The 22485-nt window shown below is 43.2% G+C and overlaps 2 protein-coding genes across 2 annotated transcripts; one reads left to right on the forward strand and one right to left on the reverse strand.

The window, feature by feature from the left end:
* The first annotated feature begins 5873 nt into the window (after nucleotides 1–5873).
* LOC149695169 (uncharacterized) lies at nucleotides 5874–10394 on the forward strand. The gene has a single exon (XM_089867488.1). The coding sequence runs from the start codon at nucleotides 5874–5876 to the stop codon at nucleotides 10392–10394; it is 4521 nt and encodes a 1506-aa protein (XP_089723614.1).
* Nucleotides 10395–10722: 328 nt separating this feature from the next.
* Nucleotides 10723–14608, reverse strand: LOC149695170 (uncharacterized). Its single transcript, XM_089867489.1, has 2 exons — nucleotides 13528–14608; nucleotides 10723–13415 (listed from the first exon to the last, which is right to left on the reverse strand). The coding sequence occupies exons 1-2, from the start codon at nucleotides 14606–14608 to the stop codon at nucleotides 10723–10725; spliced, it is 3774 nt and encodes a 1257-aa protein (XP_089723615.1).
* Nucleotides 14609–22485: the final 7877 nt, after the last annotated feature.

A 22485-nucleotide genomic window follows, 5' to 3' on the forward strand; every position in this document is an offset into this window, starting at 1 on the left:
TTGTATAAAAAGACTAGCTTGGCCGCAATTTCATTTCCTAGCCTATCCAGCAAGACAAACTGGAGTTCTGGGAAAAACTTAAACTGAGATATACCAAAACAAAGAATATTTTTAATTTTAGGTCTTTTCTAGTTAAGTTTCTTCTCGAGTTTCTTAAAACACTTGTTGGAATCTTAGACAACATATTTTAAAAGTAAAAATATATTCTTGATTTTAATCAAATGATTTTTTTAAACAAATAGCTTGATTTAAATCATGATATAAATCAGTGATTTAAATCAAACTGATTTAAATGAAACAACCCTGTATGCAACGGTAACCCAGGGCAAGCATGCCTCTCCTTTGCGAACAACGTCATTGCTCAAACAGCCTCATTCTACAGCCCAACCCTTCAAACCCCCGTTTCCCCCTCAACCAGCTGACACAATTATCAAGGTCCTATTTGACGTTTATTCAGAACGTTAGTAACGGCTTGGATATTGTTTCACTCTTCACCCTTGTTGCTAACAGGCTCCAATCCACTCCCCTCAAACGACAGGAAGTTGACCCTCTCATCCCCGATCAGTTAAAATCTGGCCTCACGTTCTTTCTTCGCAATGGACAAGATGCCAGATAATTTCAGCCTAATCCAATGGAACATAAGAAGCGCGTTGACCAATATTGGGGACCTCACGGCGCTTATCCATCAAGAGAATCCCCATATCAATAACTCTTCAAGAAACTTGGCTTACCCCGGCAACAAGCTTATACACCTTTCACCGATACTTGATTTTCCGGCAAGATCGCGAAGCGAGTCTAACCTCAGACACCCAAAGAGGAGGTGGGGTTGCCGTTTTGGCACACAAGGATCTCCGTTCGGTCCACTTATCCAAGATTTTCCCGGTCCGATGGAGGGAGTAGCGGTGCAAATCACTTGGCATGGCCTCCAGATAGAAATTCATTCTCTATACGACCCGAAGGGCCGGACGACGGCGCCCGCTCTTCATTTTCTCTCGTCTCAACTTGTGCCCTTCTATGTGCTGTGTGGGGACCTCAATGGCCGACACCCTATGTGGGGGGATCATGTGACAAACTGTCAAGGCCGAATCCAAGCCGATTCGTTACGAGATGATCCCATCATCACGTTGCTGAACACAGGCGAGCCCACCAGAGTACCGGGGACCTCCCACCCTACGGCTCTGGACCTCACTCTAACGGACCCCTCTCTGGCGGCAGGCGCTACATGGATTCCTTTAACGAAAGGGGGTAACGACCACCTTCCCCTACTGATCCATCTTTCTACCAGTCAGCCCAGGCGACATTCTGGCGTAGAGGTTCCGGCACAGTTTACCTTTCGCCCCCTCAACAGGGAAGTCTTCAGGTCTAGCGCTAGGGAGTTCATGTAGGCCAACGCTCACGTTCAATGCACTTACCAAGACGTCAGTCACGCCATCCAGTCCTAAGCAGAACCTAGGCACAGCCGCCATTCCTCAGATCAACCCCATTCCAGGCCAATTTTGCCACCTTGGTGGTCCTTGAAATTAAACCAATACCACGCAAAAATGAAATGGCACTGCAACCGCTTTCGACGACAAAATTTCCTTGCCGAACTTATTTCCTATAAAAGGGCCAGAGCCTCTTTTCGACGACATCTCAAAACTCAACGACGACAGAGTTGGCACCTCTTTTGCTCACAGCCTTATGTCCAAAATTTGGGGAAGTCTGAAATGGGACACTAAGGGCCCTCGTACTGAACTCCAGCCTACCCCACACGCAGATTATCCGGCTATGGCCGCGACCCTGGCCGACTTTTACCATTCAAAATATTTCAAAAAGCACGAGGTTGCCCCGCTACCACAGCCCTCAGTACCGCAGGCCGACTACAATCAACCTTTTACCCTAGAAGAATATCACAGGGGCCTCACAACCCTGAAGAATACGGCGGCGGGGAGCGATAGCATTACGAACGCTATGTTCAAAGTGCTCCCAGACGAATTTAATCAGAAAATCCTGGACATGCTGAGTCGTGCTTGGATTACCCATGAGTACCCGGAAAATTTGAATGATTCTATTATTGTTCCGTTTAGAAGGCCGGGCTAAGATAAAAACGCGCCCGAGAGTTATCGTCCTATAGCGTTGATGTTCACGCTGAAAGAGCTGGCGGACAAATTAGTCAACCAATGCCTCCAATATGTCCTGAAAAAGAATGGCCTGCTCAACCCTGCTCAAACAGGATTTCGTAAGGGCAGGCATACCATGGGAAATGTTGAATGCTTGCTGGTAGCGGTCCGTGCTGCGTTGTCCACTCGTCAATATCTCGGCGCGGTCTTCTTGGACATTAAGGATGCCTTTGGCAACATCCGCCCGGAGATGGTTCTTCACCCTTGAGGATTTGGAGGCCATTTATTTCATTGGATAAGGGATTTTCTCCTCCAGCACCATATTACGGCGTGATACAATGATGCTCGTTCAACTGCCGGTCTTCTGGATTCGGGGTTGCCTCAGGGTAGCCTCTTAGCCCGACTATTTTCCTCCTTGCGGTTAACGACGTCGGACTAGACTTCCCCGCTTCGTGCCGAGACGATTTCGGAAGTGTGTAGGACACTACAGACTGGCCTCACTCTGGTGGCCGCTACGCTGGAACAATGTTCCCTACCACTTCAATGCGAAAAATGCCAATTCTTGATCTGCACCAGGCGGCGCAGCAAACCTCACAACCTATTTCTCCATATTGATGGCAACCTTATTAAGGAAACGACTTCCCATAAATACCTAGGTCTTTGGATTGATCGAAAGCTATTGTGGAAAGACCACATCTAGGATCTAGCGACTAAATGCCGGAAGCGCCTCAATGTACTGAAGGCAGTAATTGGCCTTACCTGGGGGGCTAGCAGGGCTATCGGCAAGATACTATATGTTCAATTAATCTATTCCATCATGGATTATGGAACTACAAAATACGGCACAGCGAGTCCCACTAATCTGAAACTAATTGACGCTGTGCAAAATGCAACCCTCTGCATTATTTTGGGTACGCCCCGGTCTACTTGCGTACAGGCTCCCCAGTAGCACAAGCCTTCAGCATAACAGTCGGTTAAAGGTCGAATAGTCGGTTTACGGTCCAGTCGGCTGTACCATGCTTATTCTGACACTTTTCCGACTCATGAAGCCGACTACTTCTTTTAGTTGGCCATGCCGACATCTATCTGACAGTTGGAATTGAGATGGTTTAAAGTAGGCTTGCCTACCGTCTAGAAAATTCCAACTTATTTTTTGCCAATTGATTACCGACTCTCTCGCGCTAGTAAGAAGAGTAAATTTAAAAACAAAGTTATTCTTAGGCCGTTTAGTTACCGACATTTTTCCGACAGTTGGAACTGAGATGGCTTAAAGCAGGCTTGCCTACCGTCTAGAAATTTCCAACACATTTTTTGCCAGTTGATTGTTGGTGGGCCTTCTTTTTCCGTGGGACGCTTTTTGACTTTTACTATTCCGCATATGCCTCCAAAATGTTTTTGTTATATATTTAACTTATACTATATTTCGACCCACAAGCAGAAGTTGATAATACTATATTTTTCGCAACACTAGAAACATAACGTTACAAAAAACTGCAAAGCAAGAAAACACATCTGATTTTCTAGTTTGAATTTTCCCTCCTGTAATTTCTCGGGTCAGGTGACACGCCTCTGTTCTATTGGCGTAACTAAGGTAACGCCATGCACGTCATCATCGAAGAGGGCGATGCTAGTGCGAAAGCAAGTCAGCCTTTCCAGTATCTCCGACGCGGCTGGTTCTTTAGAATGTTTAAGCGAGATTTTTGTGGTTGAAAATGATTAGTTCTAGGCTTGCTAACTTTTAATTTCATTGCTAAGGTTCTTTATCACACTATATAAACTAGAAACGTCTTCGTTTGTCACGTAAGGTTTGAATTTTGTTATTGAATTATCAATTTATCTACCTCTTAGATTCAGTTTTATGCATAAGCCTTTGCTTTTTACCTAGCTTCTCATCTGCTGGGAACCACACCCCTATAAAGTGAAACCAAAACTTAAACGTTTTCGTATACCTTCAGTTTCTTAGTTTTAATATAAAAGAAGCAAGTGTTTTGGGACGCTTGGAGTTTAAAAACCTTATATATTAAGTATTTTAAAGATTTTGGTTGTGAAAATTATACTGAATTCCAAAATAGATCTTGTTATATTTTTTCTGCCCACGTGTTTATTCAGGTGGGGGTTTTTATTTGGATCTCAATATGTTTTAGTTCCAGAATTTTTATGCGGTTTCAAACATTTTTAGAGAAAAATGTGTGAAATAATACCCTTTAGAATTGTATGTTTTCTTTTTTCTTAAAAAAATGTGTAAGTGTATATTTTTCATTAAGATTTTTGTAATTTAATAGATAGCAACTGGCCACATCGAAGATATTAACAATGAATAATAATAAATGCTTTAATTGATATAAATATTATACTCGCCCTGAAAAATTTTACTTTTTGTTAAAACCAATTAGCTAGGCAGCTAATATTTCCATACGACTAGTCGTGTAATATCGAATACATTGTTTAATATTTAAAATTGTTATAATTGATGCTCAACCTGTATGTTAATTGAAATATTCAAAGTACAAATTCTAAAGCGATTTTCATTGAAAATGTTATAAAGAAATTTCAATACTAGGTATCAGTATCCTTTACTATAAGCGAATGAAGCCTCGAGTTAGACTTGATCGTCGCAAAACCGTTGGGCCTCGAGTTAAGGTTTGATCGTCGCAAAAGCGTCGGACCTCTTACTGACAGGCGGTTAAGTCGACTCTCAAACGTGTTGGATGAGGGTCCTATTTCATTCGTGTCGTAACAGTCGGTAAATCAGTGGGCCGTCGTCCCACCGGACGGACATTTCGATTCTCAAACCCTTACTCTAACAGCCCTTTACCGACGATTTACCGTTCCTATACTAAAAAGCCGCGAATTCGTCGGATTGAGCGCGGCTTTAGGTAGGCATAATGACGCCGACCTATAGTCGGCCAACAGTCGTTTTATAGTCGCCTCATAACAGTCTGAAAACCGGCGGGCCGTCGTCCCGCCGGGCGGACATTTCGACTCTCAAACCCTTACTCTACCAGCCCTTTACCGACGATTTACCGTTCCCATACTAAAAAGCCGCGAAATCGTCGGATTGAGCGCGGCTTTAGGTAGGCATAATGACGCCGACATATAATAATAATAGTGTTTATTACGTGTAGATAAACGGTACATATATATATGACCTACAAGTATTTACACGGGGATAGGATAATAAGTTAGGGGTGAAGGGTATAGTTTAGAATAATTATATAGTAATAATATAAGAATATGTCATAGGATATAATATAAACATAAGATAAAAATATAAACATACGATAAAAATGTAAAAATAAGATAAAAATATGAAAATAAGATAAAAATATAAGTCGGAATATGAAAATACATAAGAATAAATGTCGCGAGGTAAAAACCGGAGTCCTGTGATAAAAATTAGAGTTATAGGGTTATAAACAAATATCTTTCAGGGAGGGTTTTGCTTTGTCAAAAATGTCTATATGAGATCCATAAATTGTTACGTATGATTAGAGTGACGTCACTCGGTAGAGGGCGATAAGATTAATCCGACTTGTAATGTAATCAAACATCACATTAAAATATCGGAAGCGTTATCGTTCTCACTAAAGCTAGTTGTCTATTTAATCAAGCGCCACTGTTATCAAACACAACATGGTGCCAGAAGTCGGGTATCGCGCTATTTAAAAAACAGGGTCTTTATCTTAAACAGTTGAGTTTAATATACGCTACGGGTCATATTTCCCACCGCTTAAACCCTCGTTGCAGTCGCGTTTTTTTTATCACTGAATAGACATGGCCACGTTTCGCGCACCGCCCCCCTTTGTACCGGCTGATAATCCCGCGGACTCATGGGACGACTGGAGGGAAGAATTTGACATTTTCGCCAGGGCCACGGAACTAGCGAAGAAATCGGCGGACACTCAGATCAATACATTTTTGCACATCATCGGACCTGAAGGCCGTAAGATATATAAGATTTTGGAATTTCCTCCTCCCACACCAGCCCAGCTAGAGACTAATGACACTCCTCAACGATCCTTGGAGGAAGTGTACGCGGCATTTACCGATTACTACGAACCGTACAAGCACTTAACACTTTCCCGACACAAGTTCTTCACCGCGCGCCAAGGCCCGTCTCAATCTTTTGATGACTACGTCGCAGAGCTCAAGACCTTAGCCAAACATTGCCAGTTCAATGAACTCAAAGACTCTCTAATCTGCACACAAATTGTTGAAGGGGTTCGCAGCCTCGACGTTCAAACACGACTATTAGAAGTACGGACATTAACATTAAAAGACGCTATCAACATCGGCAGGACCAACGAGTTGGCCGGAACACATGCCAGACGTATCACCAACACACCAGCCCCAACCATGACCATGCCAAACCTGCCTGTCGCCATCGACACTCTGTATGGTCGTTCGGCGCGCCGTCCATTTCGTACGGGTATAACCTCCGGCTCCCATTGGCGTCGGCAATCTCTGTCACCTGCCCCAAGACGATCTAGTTCGTCATATCGCAACAATCCACGGTCCTCTTCAACCAATACAACACGACAGGGGTCCTCTAGATATAATCAATCGTTTCGAGCCAACACCCCATGCCAAAGATGTGGTTTAACTCATCAACATCGAGCTTGTCCTGCCCACGGTTCAATCTGTACTAAATGTGGCGGAATAAACCATTGGGCTCGAGTCTGCGTGGCCTCCTTTTCACTTCAAGAAGCAGAGGCACTATATAACCAAGAATCCAATCAATACGAACTCGTGGAACATAGCTATCAAGATTATCCGACAGACCAGCAAACTGAAACGGGAATCTATCACTTGCAAAGACGGGGACCGGTCGAGGAACTCCAAGACACTGAACCATTCTTCATTGAACTCATAACCATAAACGCTACGTCTGTCAAGAACACAAGCCAAGAATGGATGACAAGGATAACTGTCCACCAAGAAGATGTAAATTTTAAAATGGATACTGGCTCCCAGGTCAATGTCCTACCACACTCCCTCTATAAGAAGTTATTCAACCCACCACCCATCACTCCGACATCCAAGATTGTGATGTCCTATACAGGACATAGAGTACCAATGCTAGGATCAACCAACCTGATGACTATCTCTGAAAATTCTCGACGGAATTGCGTGTACTATGTCACAGAACAAGATACAATTCCCATTTTGGGAGCCACTGCGTTACAACAACTTGGCCTCATTCAACGTCTTGACTCTGTACAGGAGAAAACCCGCCGCCTAGGAACAGTCCAAGAAACTACATCCCAGACGATAGTAGAGGACTTTAAGGACGTCTTTGGCCCTATGGGCTGCCTCCCTGGAACACATCATATTACCCTCAGAGAAGACGCTCAACCTATTATTGTCCCGGCGCGGACTGTTCCCTACGCATTTCGTGAACCCTTAAGAAGAGAGCTAAAACGAATGCAAGAGTTGAAAGTAATAACACCGGTCACCGAACCTACAGACTGGGTGCATCCGCTTGTGGTGGTCCCTAAACCTGAAAGGCAGACAAAACCCGGAAAGTTTTCTTCGTCGAGCAACACTGAACAATCCAAAGCGCCAGAAATTCGTGTTTGCTTGGACCCACGATCACTTAACAAATCAATCAAGCGGGAACATTACAGAGTTCCCACGTCACAGGAGATCTTTAGCAACTTTCAAGGCTGTAAAGTATTTACCGTACTAGACGCTACATCTGCATTTTGGCAGATAAAACTTGACGACGCCAGCTCTCGCCTCTGTACCTTCTCTACACCGTATGGACGCTTCCGCTTTTTACGAATGCCCTATGGGATCTCGAGTGCCTCCGAAATATGCCAGCGAATAATGACGGAACTATTTGGAGACATTCCAGGGGTTGATATATCCACAGACGATCTCGTGATAGGAGCTCCCAACATGGAAGAGCATAATTCAAGGCTAACTGAGGTTCTGAAACGAGCAAGAAGAGCCGGCATCACTTTCAACATGAAGAAACTCCAATTGGCCGTTACTACCATAACGTATCTGGGTCACAAGATATCTCAACATGGGATTCAGATCGATGATAACAAGATCAAAGCGGTCCAATCTTTGAAACCACCTTCAAGCAAGAAAGAGCTACAGAGATTCCTAGGAATAATAAACTACTTGAGTAAATTCATACCACACCATTCAGAAAAAACGGCCCCACTGCGGCAACTTCTCAAGGAGACTGTAGAGTTCATATGGGACGCGAATCCTCAAAAGCATTTCGACCTACTTATAGACGATATTATGAAGGCTCCAGTACTGAAGTTCTACCATCCAAATAAACACAACGTCGTTTCTGTAGACGCGAGCCAATACGGCATAGGAGCGGTATTACTTCAAGATGGTCACCCAATACAATACGCGTCGTCAACCTTGACAGAGACTCAACAACGTTATGCTCAGATTGAGAAGGAGCTCTTAGCCGTTGTCTACGCCGTAGAACACTTTCATTATTATCTGGTCGGAACAAAAGCAACCATAGAAACCGATCACAAACCCCTATTGGCCATAGTACAGAAGCCACTTAATATTCTTTCACCGCGCCTTCAACGCCTAGTACTACGCCTATCACGATATGATATCACTTTGAAATATGTTCCGGGCTCACAGATGTACATTGCGGACGCACTGTCGAGATCACCGAGAAGTTCTACTGATATACATACGGACGACTTAGAGGGCGCAACAGCCTGTCTACATTCAATGACTCTGTTATCCGGAAACAAATTAAATCAATTTCAGCAAGCAACCGCGATGGACGAAGAGACGCAGCTCCTGTGTACATACACCAAGAATGCTTGGCCAAAGAGTCAAGCATCCATTCCACAAAAGGTGAAGCTGTATTATCCCTTAAAGGAAGAAATTCACCATGCCGATGGCTTGCTATATAGAGGAGAACGCTTGATAATACCCACAACTCTGAGACCCGAAGTGATACGTCAACTACATCAAGCCCACCAAGGGATAAACGCATGTCTAAGAAAAGCTAGGCTACATGTCTACTGGCCGGGCATGACGGCTGAAATATCACGAGCAATAGAAGGTTGCAACATATGCCGCACAAGAGACAGGGCGAACACTCACATCACAATGACGCCACACCCAGTGCCTACAAGACCTTGGGAAACCATCGGGATGGATCTTTTTCATCTGGATCAAAAAATCTGCTTACTGACCGTTGACTACTACTCCAAATATGTCGAGGTTGATGAAATGACCTCCACTGATACTAAGGCACTGATAAAAGCCGTAAAACCTCACTTCGCAAGGCACGGGATCCCTCAGAAACTCATCACAGACAACGGACCTCCGTTCAATTCGGTGGAGTTTGCTAAATTCCTAACTGATTGGGGAGTCGAACATGCCACTTCAAGTCCTCACTTCCCACAATCCAACGGAATGGCTGAAAGGCACATCCAGACCATTAAGAATCTACTAATAAAGGCCAGCCAAGCCGGTGAAGATCCACAGAGGGTTATCCTGGAATACCGGGCAACTCCCCGGCAAGACCTCCCATCTCCCTCTGAAATGCTTATGGGTCGTCTCATTAGAACTCCTAATTCAACGTCAGCATCGACTTTGATGCCTAAATATCCAATCAAATCTATGGGCGAATCACTTGAGGCTCGAAGAACCAAGATTGTGGAAAAGAATCAGTCAAAGTACCCCAAGTACATGGCAAAGAAGTATCAAGTGGGATCTCCCGTTCGCCATTTCGTTGCCACAAGAAAATGGCTACCAGCAACAGTCATTGCTGAAGCCAAAGAACCTGATTCTTATATGATCCGAACAGACAACGGTGCCTGCTATAGACGGAATCGAATACATCTAAAACCAAGAATAACTCAACCATCATCAGGGATGCAAGTACAGTCTATGCAACGGCCCATCAGTTCAAAACATCTGACTAACACGCGAGCTGTGCAAAGACGATCCTCAACCTGCGAGGTTCATATACCTATAAACTTTGAAACACCGGACAGATCAGAGACCACGGCATCTAGAATAAGTACGAAGCCTAAAATCGCACCCAAGCCAAAAACGCCGCTCTCCAAAGGTTACCAGTACCGAAACAACACACCCAACATTGCACGAACGAATCAGCATCAACAGCCATCGACAACAATGGCCAGTCACACGTGTACACAACTTGTGACCCCAGAGCTCCGGTCTACCAACCCACCAGGACCTTCAGGCGTGACACAAGCTCAGAGGACAAAGGCCAGACCACAACGGACGACTAGAATACCGGACCGACTAACGTACTACATGCTAAAATGACGTGCTTTATCTCGTTTTAACTCTAATCAGTGTTAGCTATAAATTTGATTAATGTGTTATAATTAATTGTCACGTACTGCATACTAAAATAACGTTCTTTAACTCGTCTTAACTTTAATAATTGTTAGCTAAACTTTGATTAATGTGTTATAATTAATTGTTCTGTAAAAAAAAAAAAAAAAAAAAAAAAAAGGAACATGTTACGTATGATTAGAGTGACGTCACTCGGTAGAGGGCGATAAGATTAATCCGACTTGTAATGTAATCAAACATCACATTAAAATATCGGAAGCGTTATCGTTCTCACTAAAGCTAGTTGTCTATTTAATCAAGCGCCACTGTTATCAAACACAACATAAATATTATAGTTTTTCATCATTCTGCTCATTGGCTCTAGTGAAGTTATGTTGGGTTTCAATAATCTGTCGCTTCTGTGGCGAGTTTTCAAGTTGGGAGCATTGAACTTAATTTGTTCCAACAACATGGAGCAGTCTATAAAACTTCCATTTAGCTTTTGCAGGAATATGATATCTAATTTAATAAGGGTTTTGCTGATGGTATCTAGTTTTAATTTACTTTGGGCTGTCTTATGTGTATCTTTCGGCGAGAAGTAGTATTTGTAGTAATTCAGGAATTTATTCTGTACCCGTTCGAGTTTGGATAGTTGATATTCGCTGCAGCCGCTATAGACCAGGCCTCCAAATATTAGTTTTGGTTTGACCAGAGTTAGATAAAGTTTTACAAAGCAAGTTGGTGAATTTATATCTTTTGCAATTTTGAGACTTAGGCCTAGCTTTTGATAACAATCAGCTAAGGTATGTTTGACATGTGCGATAAAATTTAGTTTTTCATCAAAGATGACCCCTAAGTCTCTTATGGTTTGGACTCTGTTAAGGGTTTCTCCATTTAGTTTATAATTATAAGCAATTTTGGATATTTTTCTAGTAAATGACATTATAAAGGTTTTATCATTATTTATGGGAATATTGTTTTGGGTGCACCAGTTGTTAAGATTAATAAGATCGGCTTCAAGTTTTTCGCAGTCAGAGTCCGTCGATACAGAGTTCCCAAGTTTAGTATCATCGGCAAATTGGAGGATTTTAGAGTGGTTAATAAACGAGGGTGCGTCAGCTGTATAAATATTAAATAATAGCGGGCCAAGGGATGACCCTTGTGGAACGCCACATGTTACATTGTACGTGACATTTGTTTTTCCCCCATTAATTTTGAGGGTATTTTTGCGGTTACTTAAGTAGTTTTTAGGCCACTCTAGCAGTTTACCCGATAATCCATAGTGTTGTAGTTTTTGGATAAGTTTCTTGTGTGATACCCGATCGAACGCTTTGGATAGGTCGACATATATAATGTCAACCTGCCCTCTATTTTCCGCAATGGGTGCAATGTATTGCAGTGTGCTTATAAGATTTGTCTCAACGGATCTTCCTTTTACGAAACCGTGTTGGCTTTCCGGAAGATTTACTTTAAACCATGAGTATAGTTTAGCACTCATAATCATATCAAAAATCATGCTTAAGCTGTTTAGTAGAGAAATTGGTCGATAGTTGGAAGGATCTCCTTGCTGCCCTTTTTTAAATATGGGTGTTACCAGTGCCTCCTTCCACGTTGAAGGGAAGAGACCTTGCTCCAAGGAGAGATTATATACTCTGGCAAGTATTGGGGACAGAAGATCGCTACAGCCTTTAATAATTATGTTGGGAATTCCATCAACACCAGAGGACAACTTGGGTTTTAGTTTCTTGATTGTACTTTTAATCTCATCTTCTGTTATTTTGGTGTTGAAAAATTCCCGTTGAGTACATTTTGGAGAGAATTCGAAGTCGTTTGAAGTGTCATTTGCGATATTGGAGAAAATGTCACGAAACTCAGTGGCTATTTCAAGGTTATTTATTAAGAGTTTGTCTCCTTTCTTCAGAGTGATATTTTTTTTCTGCTCTTTCGATTTTTTATTTACATAGGTCCAGAATGTTTTTGGGTCCTTTTTTATACTACTGCATATTATTGAGGAATAATCTAGCTTATCGCGCTTTAATAAATGTTTTACGGTTTGCCTGGTATCTTTGTATTTCTGTAGATCATTGGAGTTTTTTGTTCTTTTAAATTTTTTGTGGTAGTATATTTTATTTTTTAGACTCTTAATAAGATCACGGGAGAACCAGTTAGGGTATTTCTTTTTGAGTATGTTTTTCGGTTTAGTATATGTAGGAATACATTCATTCATTGCCTTTTGCATGTTACCAGTTTTAAATTGTACTGCAAATTCTAAATCGTTAGATGTTTTAATGGGGTCCCAATTAATTGTCTTGATAGTTTTGTAAAGCCTTAAGTAGTCGCCTTTTTTGTAGTTAAGGCTGGTAAATACATTTTCGTCTAAATTTTGGTCTTTAAGGCAATTTGTTTCATATTCCACTAAGAAAGTAGGATGAAAGTTATCTATTGGGACTAAGGGATTTGTCACTATATTTGTTCTACATTTATGATTGTTGGTGAGGCAGAGATCAAGTATGTCATTTTTGAAGTTTTTGATTGTATTTATCTGTTTAAGATTGTTAAGATTTGATAGTTCGAAAATATGTTGAGCTTTTTTCTTAGTGTAATAATTACAGTGTTCCAGGCTCCATTGATTCCACTCTACACGTGGAAGATTGAAATCTCCTAGCAGAATGATGTCGCCCTTGAATTTTAGCAAATTATTCTTAAGGGTATTATTCAATAGTTCGTAAGACGTAATGGGGGTCTGTGGTGGGAGGTAGATGCAGCCCAGCAAGAGGTTTTTATGTTTGTTAAGTCGAGTTTCAATCCAAACTGCTTCAAAATGGCATTCAAGGTCAGGTCTCCGGACTACCTTAAAGTTGTTCTTTATGGCAATTAAAGCTCCACCACCGCGAAGATGTGACGTACGGTCAGTTCGGAACACGGTGTAATTGTTGGGAAAGTAGTCGATACTACAGTGGCTATTGTTTAACCAGGTTTCGGTTAGGCATATGATATCTAGATCAGTTTCTATCAGGTTTTCAAAAAATGTATTCGCTTTACTACGTAGGCCTCTTGTGTTCTGGTAGTATATATTTACTAGCTTAGGTTGTCTAGACATGATCTTCTTCTGAACTGTTACTTATATTTTCAATCCTAACATGGGCTTCTTGTTGGTCGCTCTTGTATTTCTGATTTTCATGTAAGGGGCCTCTAAATTCTGTTATTAAACAGTTTTCTGGAAAATTTCCGGGATCGCTTAGCTGGTCAAATTCCTCGTCACTAGAGGTGACGTAGAATGAGGAGTAGTGACCCTTTATCCGTGTATTCAGACGTATGCATTCTATGGTTTTTAAGTCGTTTTCGAATTCTATTGTTTCCTTAAGCTGCTCTGCAGAGGTATCAATCGGTAACCTTGATATAAAGAGGGCTCTTTTTCTAGGGTCTTTTCTTGGTTTAGTAATGCATTTGATTGAGTCCGATTTTTTTGTTCCTGTCTGTATGGGTGTTTTGTCTTTGGGTTTTGTTGTAAATTTTTTAGAACTGATCGGTATTTGTTTAAGGTTTTGGTTAATTAAGCTAGAAAATTCTCGGGGATTGCTTGCACAAGGATTAATATGTCCCAAATTCTGTCCCATTGGTATATTAATTGTACTAAGATGTGATGGTACGTTTCGAATATTAGCGTTTCTATTAAGAAAATCTACGTTTTGTCTTGTTATAAGAGCATTATGTGCCTTAAGGTCCTTGATTTCTTTCTGAAGTTCCGTAACAGTCTCTACTAATAACGAGAGAGAGGTCAAAACATTGTCCATGATGCTATCTTTAGTTCTATATAGGCTATTTGTTTTAAAGAATTCGTTTAAACTACTCAAAAGATCGTTAGAGGTGTAGGTATCTTCATTGTGTAAGCTTTTGTCAGGGTCATTTTCGCTTTCGCTTTCAGAGTCGGCGTCAGCGTCGTCAGAGTTAGTGATTTCAACAAGGGAATTATCGTCTCTTTTAGTTAGACAAGGCTTACATTTATATTTACTTTGTCTTCCATTATGTAGTAGTCGGATTTCTTCAGTTGTTGAGGCTCCAAGGCAGATAGCATGAGAATTTGCGTTGCATATTTTGCACGGTATTTTCGGTTGAGAAGTAGTAATTGATTTTTTGCATACTAAGCAATTTGAGTTGGTTTTAACGGGCTTTTTGTTATTCACTTGTTTCTTTCCTGCCATTTAGGAGGGGGCGGTAATCCGCGTTTATCTCGATCCTACTACAATTTTGATAAGATTAGATAAGATTAGATTAGAATCGCGGAGCAGAAAACTGGTGCGACCGCACTCGCCGAGATCTCTTATGGTCGTTTTATAGTAGCCTCAAAACAGTAGGAAAACCGGCGGGCCATCGTCCCTCCAGGCGGACATTTCGACTTTCAAACCATTACTCTCCCGACTTATTAGTGACTTTTTACCAACTCGTCGGTAACACACAAAGCCGACCATGTAGGCCCTACGTCGGCAGTGCTACTGGGGCTATGGAAACGTAACTCTGCGTTACTCCTCTCTCAGAAAGAAGACGTATCCTGGACTTGAATTTGTTGGCCCGGAAGCTAGCTCACCCCGGCGAGAAGCCCCTGCATTGGGACGACACACCCTCAACATACCTCCCGCCCCTTGCCCAGAGGCCGCCAGCAGCCAGGCTCATGCTCTACCTCAAAAGTGGCATGAATACTGTTGTCTTGGAAGCAAATGGAGCACAGCCTATCCCCCTGCTGAAGACTCAGCCTCCTCCTTGAACCCTGCAATCCCCAATATACTCAACATCCAGGGCGCCACTAAAAAGGGGGACACTCCCCAAAACGCCCTTACTCAGGACTTCCTCGGTCACTTGAACTCGGCCGTCTCAACCGCCCAGCCTCTGATATGGTACACGGACGCCTCCTGCAGGCCTGGGACTCCTTTGAACGGCTTGGGGATAGTGTTGGATACGCTCAATATGGACGACTCGTACACTGTCAACGGCCTACACGATATAACGAAGTTTGAACTCCTCGCGATCTATATCGCCTCCGTTTCGCTCAGGACTTCCCCCATCCCCAGGTGATACTACTATTAATGTTAAGCGCCTAGTGTTGCAATGTTGGTTGCGATTCGTTGGCCACTACAGCGTTGGAATTCCAACGAGTCATAAAGATTTATTATTACTCTCGTTGCCTGTCACGAAGGACAGTAAAAATCCTGGCACGGTTTTTTTTTAAGATCTTGGTCTAAAACTTGAATAGGTCACACCAAGACCCGAAATAAAGTGTTTTTTACATTTCTGGTTTGTATCCTAAACATATTTTGACAACATGACACGGGGTATTCCCCCTCCCCCTTTGTATTTTGTGAATGCAACAAATTACGTTTAGTGAAAGAAAAAGCTAATAATTTGTGATTTTAAAACCAAAAAACGGGGGTTATTTTTTAAGATCCAAGCATCTCTTCGGCTACTGTTACATAGCCATCCCCAAAACCACCTGGCGGCTACTATCCAACAGATGATTGCGACTGGCACACAAACAGTCACCTTGATCTGGTGCCCGGCTCATGTTAACATACCCGGAAACGAGAGGGCTGATCGGGCGGCGAAGAAAGCCCTCAACTGGGGCCAACACGTACCCTATTACTGGCATTACCCAACAGACTTTACAACGAACCTTTTCTAAACTCCGCCGAGTACGGTTCCTAGAAGACTGGGTCGTTTCCCGCGAGGGTCTCATTCAGGCGGACTACCGTCTACACCCGTATTTAGAACACGTAACGGGGCTACGCGTCCCCCGCCCACAAGAAACCATACTCGCCCGCCTCCACTGTTGCCGTTGGTTGCCGAAAGAAAGTCTCTTTGCCTTGCACAAAACTTCGAGCCCGAACTGTGCCTGGTGTCACACTTTAGACACGACCGAACACATCCTATGTTGTTGCTCACGATACCGAGCGCTCTATACCAAACTCCAAGCTCTTCTTCCGCAACGCAGACTCTCGCCCCATCAGCTCCTTCGACACACTATGGCCGGGGATAGGAAAATCATTGCGCTGGTAATCAAAGTCTGGGCCGCATACACTGGGGCCGTGAAGACCAGCTCATAACGCTCCGTTAATCCACACTGTTGTTAAGCTAAACTAACGCCGTTTAAAGTTAACAAAAAAACAAGATATGCCCCAAGGCATATTAACGCTTTTTGCTGTGTGATATTGCCTTTAACAAAACCCGAAATTAGGGATATTCACACCGGCAACGTCAACGATTCCCGCTACCAATAAGCAAAGGCGTGGAAAAGTATTGGAAAAATATCGATAGCTTAGCTACAATCCGTAGTGGCGCAGACGTAGAGTATCCGCATCCCACCCCCAACGTCAGTTCTAATCCCGCTACCTCCGAGAGTCAGCATTTTCTCGTCGAAAATATGATCGAATTTAGTATAGATGTCGCTAGTGCGGTGGAGAATCAAATTCCGGCGAGCTCTGCCGCGTAATTTAAATTTACGAAAATGTACGCGAACGCGAAACAGCCGGCCGTTCTGCCAGCTAGCCAGCTAGCCTGCTTCCAAGGGTCTCCGTATAAAGCTTTTGCTATGGGCAAAAAGCTTAAAAAGTAATATCTCTACTGATATAGATTTATAAACATTTGTAACCTATGTTATATCAACACGACGGGCCCGACGAAAGCCTTGGGACTACTCCCACATGTCCCAGATAAAAAACTTTTAACTCAATCTACACATCTAAGATACCACTTAGAAACAAGGATAAGATGGGTCTACGGCGTTAATACACGCTTTTTGGTTCTTAATCAAATCTTAGAATAGGTCAAATATGAGGCTTACCCAAAATGGGAGAATTTAGGATCAGGGCTTTTCAAATTTCGCTAAATATTTTTAGTTTATAGTAAAATTAAGCAACTTACATTAAATGACACGTGTTGTTTTTAATCCGAAACTATAAAATCTCCACAAACTGTAATATCTACACATAGTCTTAGACTCTTGTAACTGCTGAAATAAAAAAGTTAAGAAAATTAGAAGCAAGGCATGGCTTTTCAAACAGCGTTGTGTTTTAAAGTAGAATTAACTTAAACTTAACAGCAAAAACCAATAACAATTGGTACAAAATGGCTGACTACCTTTCATTTCCACTGGCATGCAGAAAGTGACCCTAACAGTGGTCTGAGTTAATAAAATGGCGCGTCTTTATAGACATAGCCAATGTGCGGGTCTTGGGTTAGGAATAGGTTAAATAATAACGTTTAAACAGCTCTTAAATTCCAACATAAAAAGAGAACATTTATTACTATTACGGTTTGGTCATTATACATCAAATACTACGCAGTCATGGTTCTGATTATAGTCTATGTATCTAAAGTACGTCGTAACGTTCGTCTGCTACAAAAAGGGATGAGACATATACAGTAATGGACATAAGTCCATTATAGCGCAATAGTAGGATACTACATTTCCCTTTTCTTATAGAGAAAACTTCCTAGGAGAGCGAACTAGATTTCTTCGATGAGGCGACGTGGCGGAGCACGTTGGGAGCGTAGATGATAGCGGGACGGTGTAGGTTGACTCGTGGTAACAGACGGTGTCACATCGGACGTGGACGGAGTTGCTGTCGGATTAGTAGGAGCGTCGATGACTTCAGTTGGCGATTGAGTTGTCGGAGTTAGAGCGGGGTCTTGCGCGATCGGTAGGACGGATGGAGTAGGTATACGTTTAAAGAATGAAGCGTTGCGCGTTACAGCATGTCCATCTCGTTCAGCGGTCACTTGGGACCCGTGAACTGACGTAATTACGTATGGTTGAGGGTTGAACGATGGAGCCAATTTGTGCGTATAAGGTGCTTTGATTAAGACACTATCTCCTACCACTAATTGGGGTTTGAGCAGTTAGTGACGACTGTCATGATGATGTTTCATTTTGGCTTTTGCAGTAGAGTCGGTTTCGCGTAACGTGCGCGAGCGATGGTAGTTTACTTCGTATTGGCCGTCCAAACATTAACTCAGAAGGAGGAACTCCTGTCGAGCAATGAGGGGTCAGACGGTAGCTGGTGAGAGACGTGGTTAGGTGCTCTTTCCAATTGGTGCCAGTTACGGTTGCGATACGAATTGCTTTCGATAATGATGACATAAAACGTTCCGCATTTCCATTGGCTTGAGGCCATAGGGGTGTGATTTTCGGGTGCTTGATGGCCGATCGAGCCAGATATTCGGTAAAACCGTGTGCATTAAACGGAGGACCATAATCGGTCTCTACGACTGTAGGTAGGCCAAAAATTGAAAAGATTCTGGCGAACACCGTTAAATTAGCTTCCAATGATGTGGATGGAACTATTTCGGCCAGTGGAAAACGGCTGTACTCATCCATGAAAACCACTAGGTATTGGCCTTGATGAAATGGTCCTAAATGATCAACGGCCAAGTGAGTCCATGGACCATCCGGTAGAGGTGTCATCATTAGAGGTACTTTGGAATACTGCGGCGTGACGCTTTAACACGGCAGACACGACTGTACTACTCTCTCGACCATGGCGTCCATTTTAGGGAACCATACCTTCGTTCTGAGTAGCTATTTACAGTTTTGACGATGCAAAGATGTCCCTCATGAGCTATAGCAATCACGCGTTCTTGTAGGGACTGTGGTATATACAGCTTGTGCTGCTTGAGAAGTACTTTATCGGATACCGTTAGTTCATGTCGAACTTGGCGCAATATTGCCAAGCTGTCCAGAAGAAAATCCGGGGGCGAAACTGCATCCCACCGGTTAGTACGCAAACATGTGATGTCGTGTTGATAAGTGGGATCAGCCGCAGCAGCAGCAACAAGTTCGTCGTGCGTGAGAGCCTTTGGTAAGGTGTAATGTACAATTAAGCGAATGTGCTGTTCTGTTGCTGGTGACAAACACGAGTTGGTGTTGTTTTCAATGATTGGATGGCGTGAAAGATAATCTGCTGGGTTCAGTTTACCAGGCTGATATTCCAATTTGAAATCGTAAGGTGCGAGTCTTAAGTTTCATCTTTCAATGCGCGCTGATGTCTTGGCTTTCGGTTTACCCAAGAGAGTTAAAAGAGGTAGGTGGTCTGTGATGACTCGAAACGATGCGCCATAGATATATATATGGAAGTGTTCGCATGACCAGACAACCGCCAGGGCTTCTCGTTCAGTTTGGGAATACCTCGATTCCACATCAGTGAGGGCCTTACTGCCAAAAGCAATAATCGAGAGGTTATCGTGATTGTCTTTTTGTGATAGGATGCAGCCGAGACCGATGGCGCTGGCATCTACATGTAGCATGGTAAACTTGTGAGGATCAAAATAGGCTAGAATGCGTTCTTGCGAAAGGTAGATCTTCAACGTATTCAGAGCATTGGTCTGTTTCACGGTCCACTCCCAAGGGGTGTTGCTTTTCGTCAACAAGCGTAACGGTGCGGTTACATCCGAAAAGTGTGGGATAAATCGTCCACAGTATGTGGCTAGACCCAGGACACTGCGAACTTCGAGAGCAGAGTTGGGTGTGGGAAGATTGTGCAGTGTGCGAATTTTCTCTGGATTGACACTCACACCGGAGCTCGTAAACACATGCCCATAATATTCCAAACGGGACAGACTGGACGCACATTTGGCCAGATTGAGGGTGAGCGTGTTTTCTGCCAATCGTTCGAGGACGGTTTCAAGAGCAACATCATGGGTTTGGTGACAACTCCCGAAAATAAGAAGGTCGTCAGAGGCGTTAAGAGTGCCTTCAATATCCTGGATTAAGCATCTAATGGCATGGTGGAATATTTCTGCCGCTGAGCTGACACCGAAACTTAGCCTCTTGTAGCGGTATAATCCTTTGTGTGTCGAGAACGTGGTGATGGGACGCGATTTGACATCCAACTCCAGTTGGTGGTAGCCTTTATTAAGATCCAGTTTGGAGAAAACGGTGGCTCCATTGAGTTTGTGTATTACGTCATCGATAGTAGGCATGACGTGCCTCTCTCTAATGATTGCAGTGTTCGGTACTCGCATATCAACGCAAACGCGTAAGCTGATTTTCTTTGTCGGTAGTGCGTTAGGATTTTTAACGACTAAAACCACAGGAGAAACCCATGGGGTAGGTCCTGTTACAGGTTCGATGATGTCATCGAGACATAGTTGACGTAGCTCTTCTTCGAGAGCGTCACGCAAATGGAAGGGTATCCGTCTATGTGGTTGGGCTACAGCAGGTATGCTTGGGTCGATAGTTAAGGTTACTGTGACGTTTTTAAGCTTGCCTATGCCAGTGAAGAGCGCGGGATACTTAGTCAGAATACTTTCGCGCGATAGATAATTGAGGTGTTTCTAGTTGGATCTGAGGACCCGGTGATTTAGGGTCATTCTGAGCGAGGTGAAGCTCTTTCAATGTTGAAAATCCTAGTATTGATGGCGAGGTGTCGGGACTGGCGTTGACAATGTAGAAGGTAGCTGAGGTGCTGTTTGTTCGGGTTACGACTACGGCCGTCAATTTACCCATGATTGGTAGTGGTGCAGTAGATCCATATGGAAAAATCCGAATGTCGGTCATTTCCAATACAGGTTTATCGACAAGTGATTGATAGGTGTTATTGTTCAAAATATTAACACTTGCTCCCGTGTCCAAGATGAAATCTATAGGAGTGGTGCCGACGGTAACTTCAAGATGTGGTAAGGGTTGAGACGTCGATAAAACGCTATCAGACTCATAAGAGTTGAAAAGTGCAAACAAAGATTCGTATGATTCTTCCGAATCTTCTTCCGCCACAGGTGGTGAAGCATGCGATGATGATTGCAGTACTTGTACTCTTGTCAGAGGCGTGGTACCTCTTGACCTGAACCCTTGAGGGCGTCTAACAGGTGCGCCCGTTGGTGGTCTTTTCGGTGGTGCGCTAGCGGAGGTCGCAGGTGCTGAGCGACAAACGGAGCTGAAATGGTTTTCCATTCCACAGTTGTGACAGGTCTTGCCACGAGCTGGACAGGGTTGATGAGGAGGGTGCGGATACGGTTCACCACACAACCCACACGTGCGATTAGTAGGCGATGATGGTTTCAGATGGCCTTGATTTTGATATGTGGACTTTGGTCGTAGTCCAAACGCAGTTTCTTTTGGTGTTGACGTGGTTTGTGAACTACCACGTTCGATAGATGCAGCTTGAGACTCTGAAGCTTCCACCAGCCTTGCTTTTTGCAAGAAACCCGCTAGATCTAGGGAAGGATCTTGCAAAGCTTTTCTTCAAAGACCCTTCGAGGTACAGGTTTGTACCAGCTGTCGTTTCAATTCGAGGTCAAGGTCCGAGAACTGACAATAGGTAGCCAAAGAACGTAGCCGAATGTGGTATTCGTCTAGAGATTCACCAACACACTGAGTAGCCTCACGAAACTTGAAAATTTCGTAATCCACGTTTTGTTTAGGTGCAAAATAATCAGCGAGTAGTGCTTTGGCGGCGTCATAGTCCGAAGCAGCGGTATTATTCGGTAGTGCATAATACAGATCCTAAACGGACTCACCCACACAATGTAGTAATAAGGCCTTTTGCCTAACGGAATCCTTAACTCCAGAAGCGATGAGATAATTGTCGAATTTATTACACCATCTGGCCCAGGCAGCATTCAGATTCTCCGGGTCGGCACGCATATCAAAAGGGAGTATGACAGGTAAAGATAATGCCATGATAAATTCAAACCAGGATGTGGTGTGGTAAACAAACTGTGATGGTCAAACAGAAACTGCTAAGTTGATAGAGATAATCAGGGAAGTTATCCCGTCTCCGTCGCCATTGTAATGTGCGGGTCTTGGGTTATGATTAGGTTAAATAATAACGTTTAAACAGCTCTTAAATTCCAACATAAAAAGAGAACATTTATTACTATTACGGTTTGGTCATTATACATCAAATACTACGCAGTCATGGTTCTGATTATAGTCCTTGTATCTAAAGTACGTCGTAACGTTCGTCTGCTACAAAAAGGGATGAGACATATACATACTCGATCACGCGCTCAAGGACATAAGCAACTGGCGCAGAGAGCGTGGATCGAGTTTTAGCGCAGGAAAAAAACCAAAATAGGAACGTTGTGGATA

Source organism: Phalangium opilio, unplaced genomic scaffold, assembly GCF_054372755.1.
Source record: "Phalangium opilio isolate 3A_F unplaced genomic scaffold, DU_Popi_V2 ptg000022l_1, whole genome shotgun sequence".
In the NCBI taxonomy this organism is placed as follows: domain Eukaryota; kingdom Metazoa; phylum Arthropoda; class Arachnida; order Opiliones; family Phalangiidae; genus Phalangium; species Phalangium opilio.

Coding starts and splice junctions, on each gene's coding strand:
- LOC149695169 (XM_089867488.1), top strand. CDS start 5,874: ATGGCCACGTTTCGCGCACCGCCCCCCTTTGTACCGGCTGATAATCCC.
- LOC149695170 (XM_089867489.1), bottom strand. CDS start 14,608: ATGGCAGGAAAGAAACAAGTGAATAACAAAAAGCCCGTTAAAACCAAC. Junction 13,416..13,527: donor TGTTAGGATTGAAAATATAA/GTAACAGTTCAG, acceptor AAAACCTGATAG/AAACTGATCTAGATATCATA.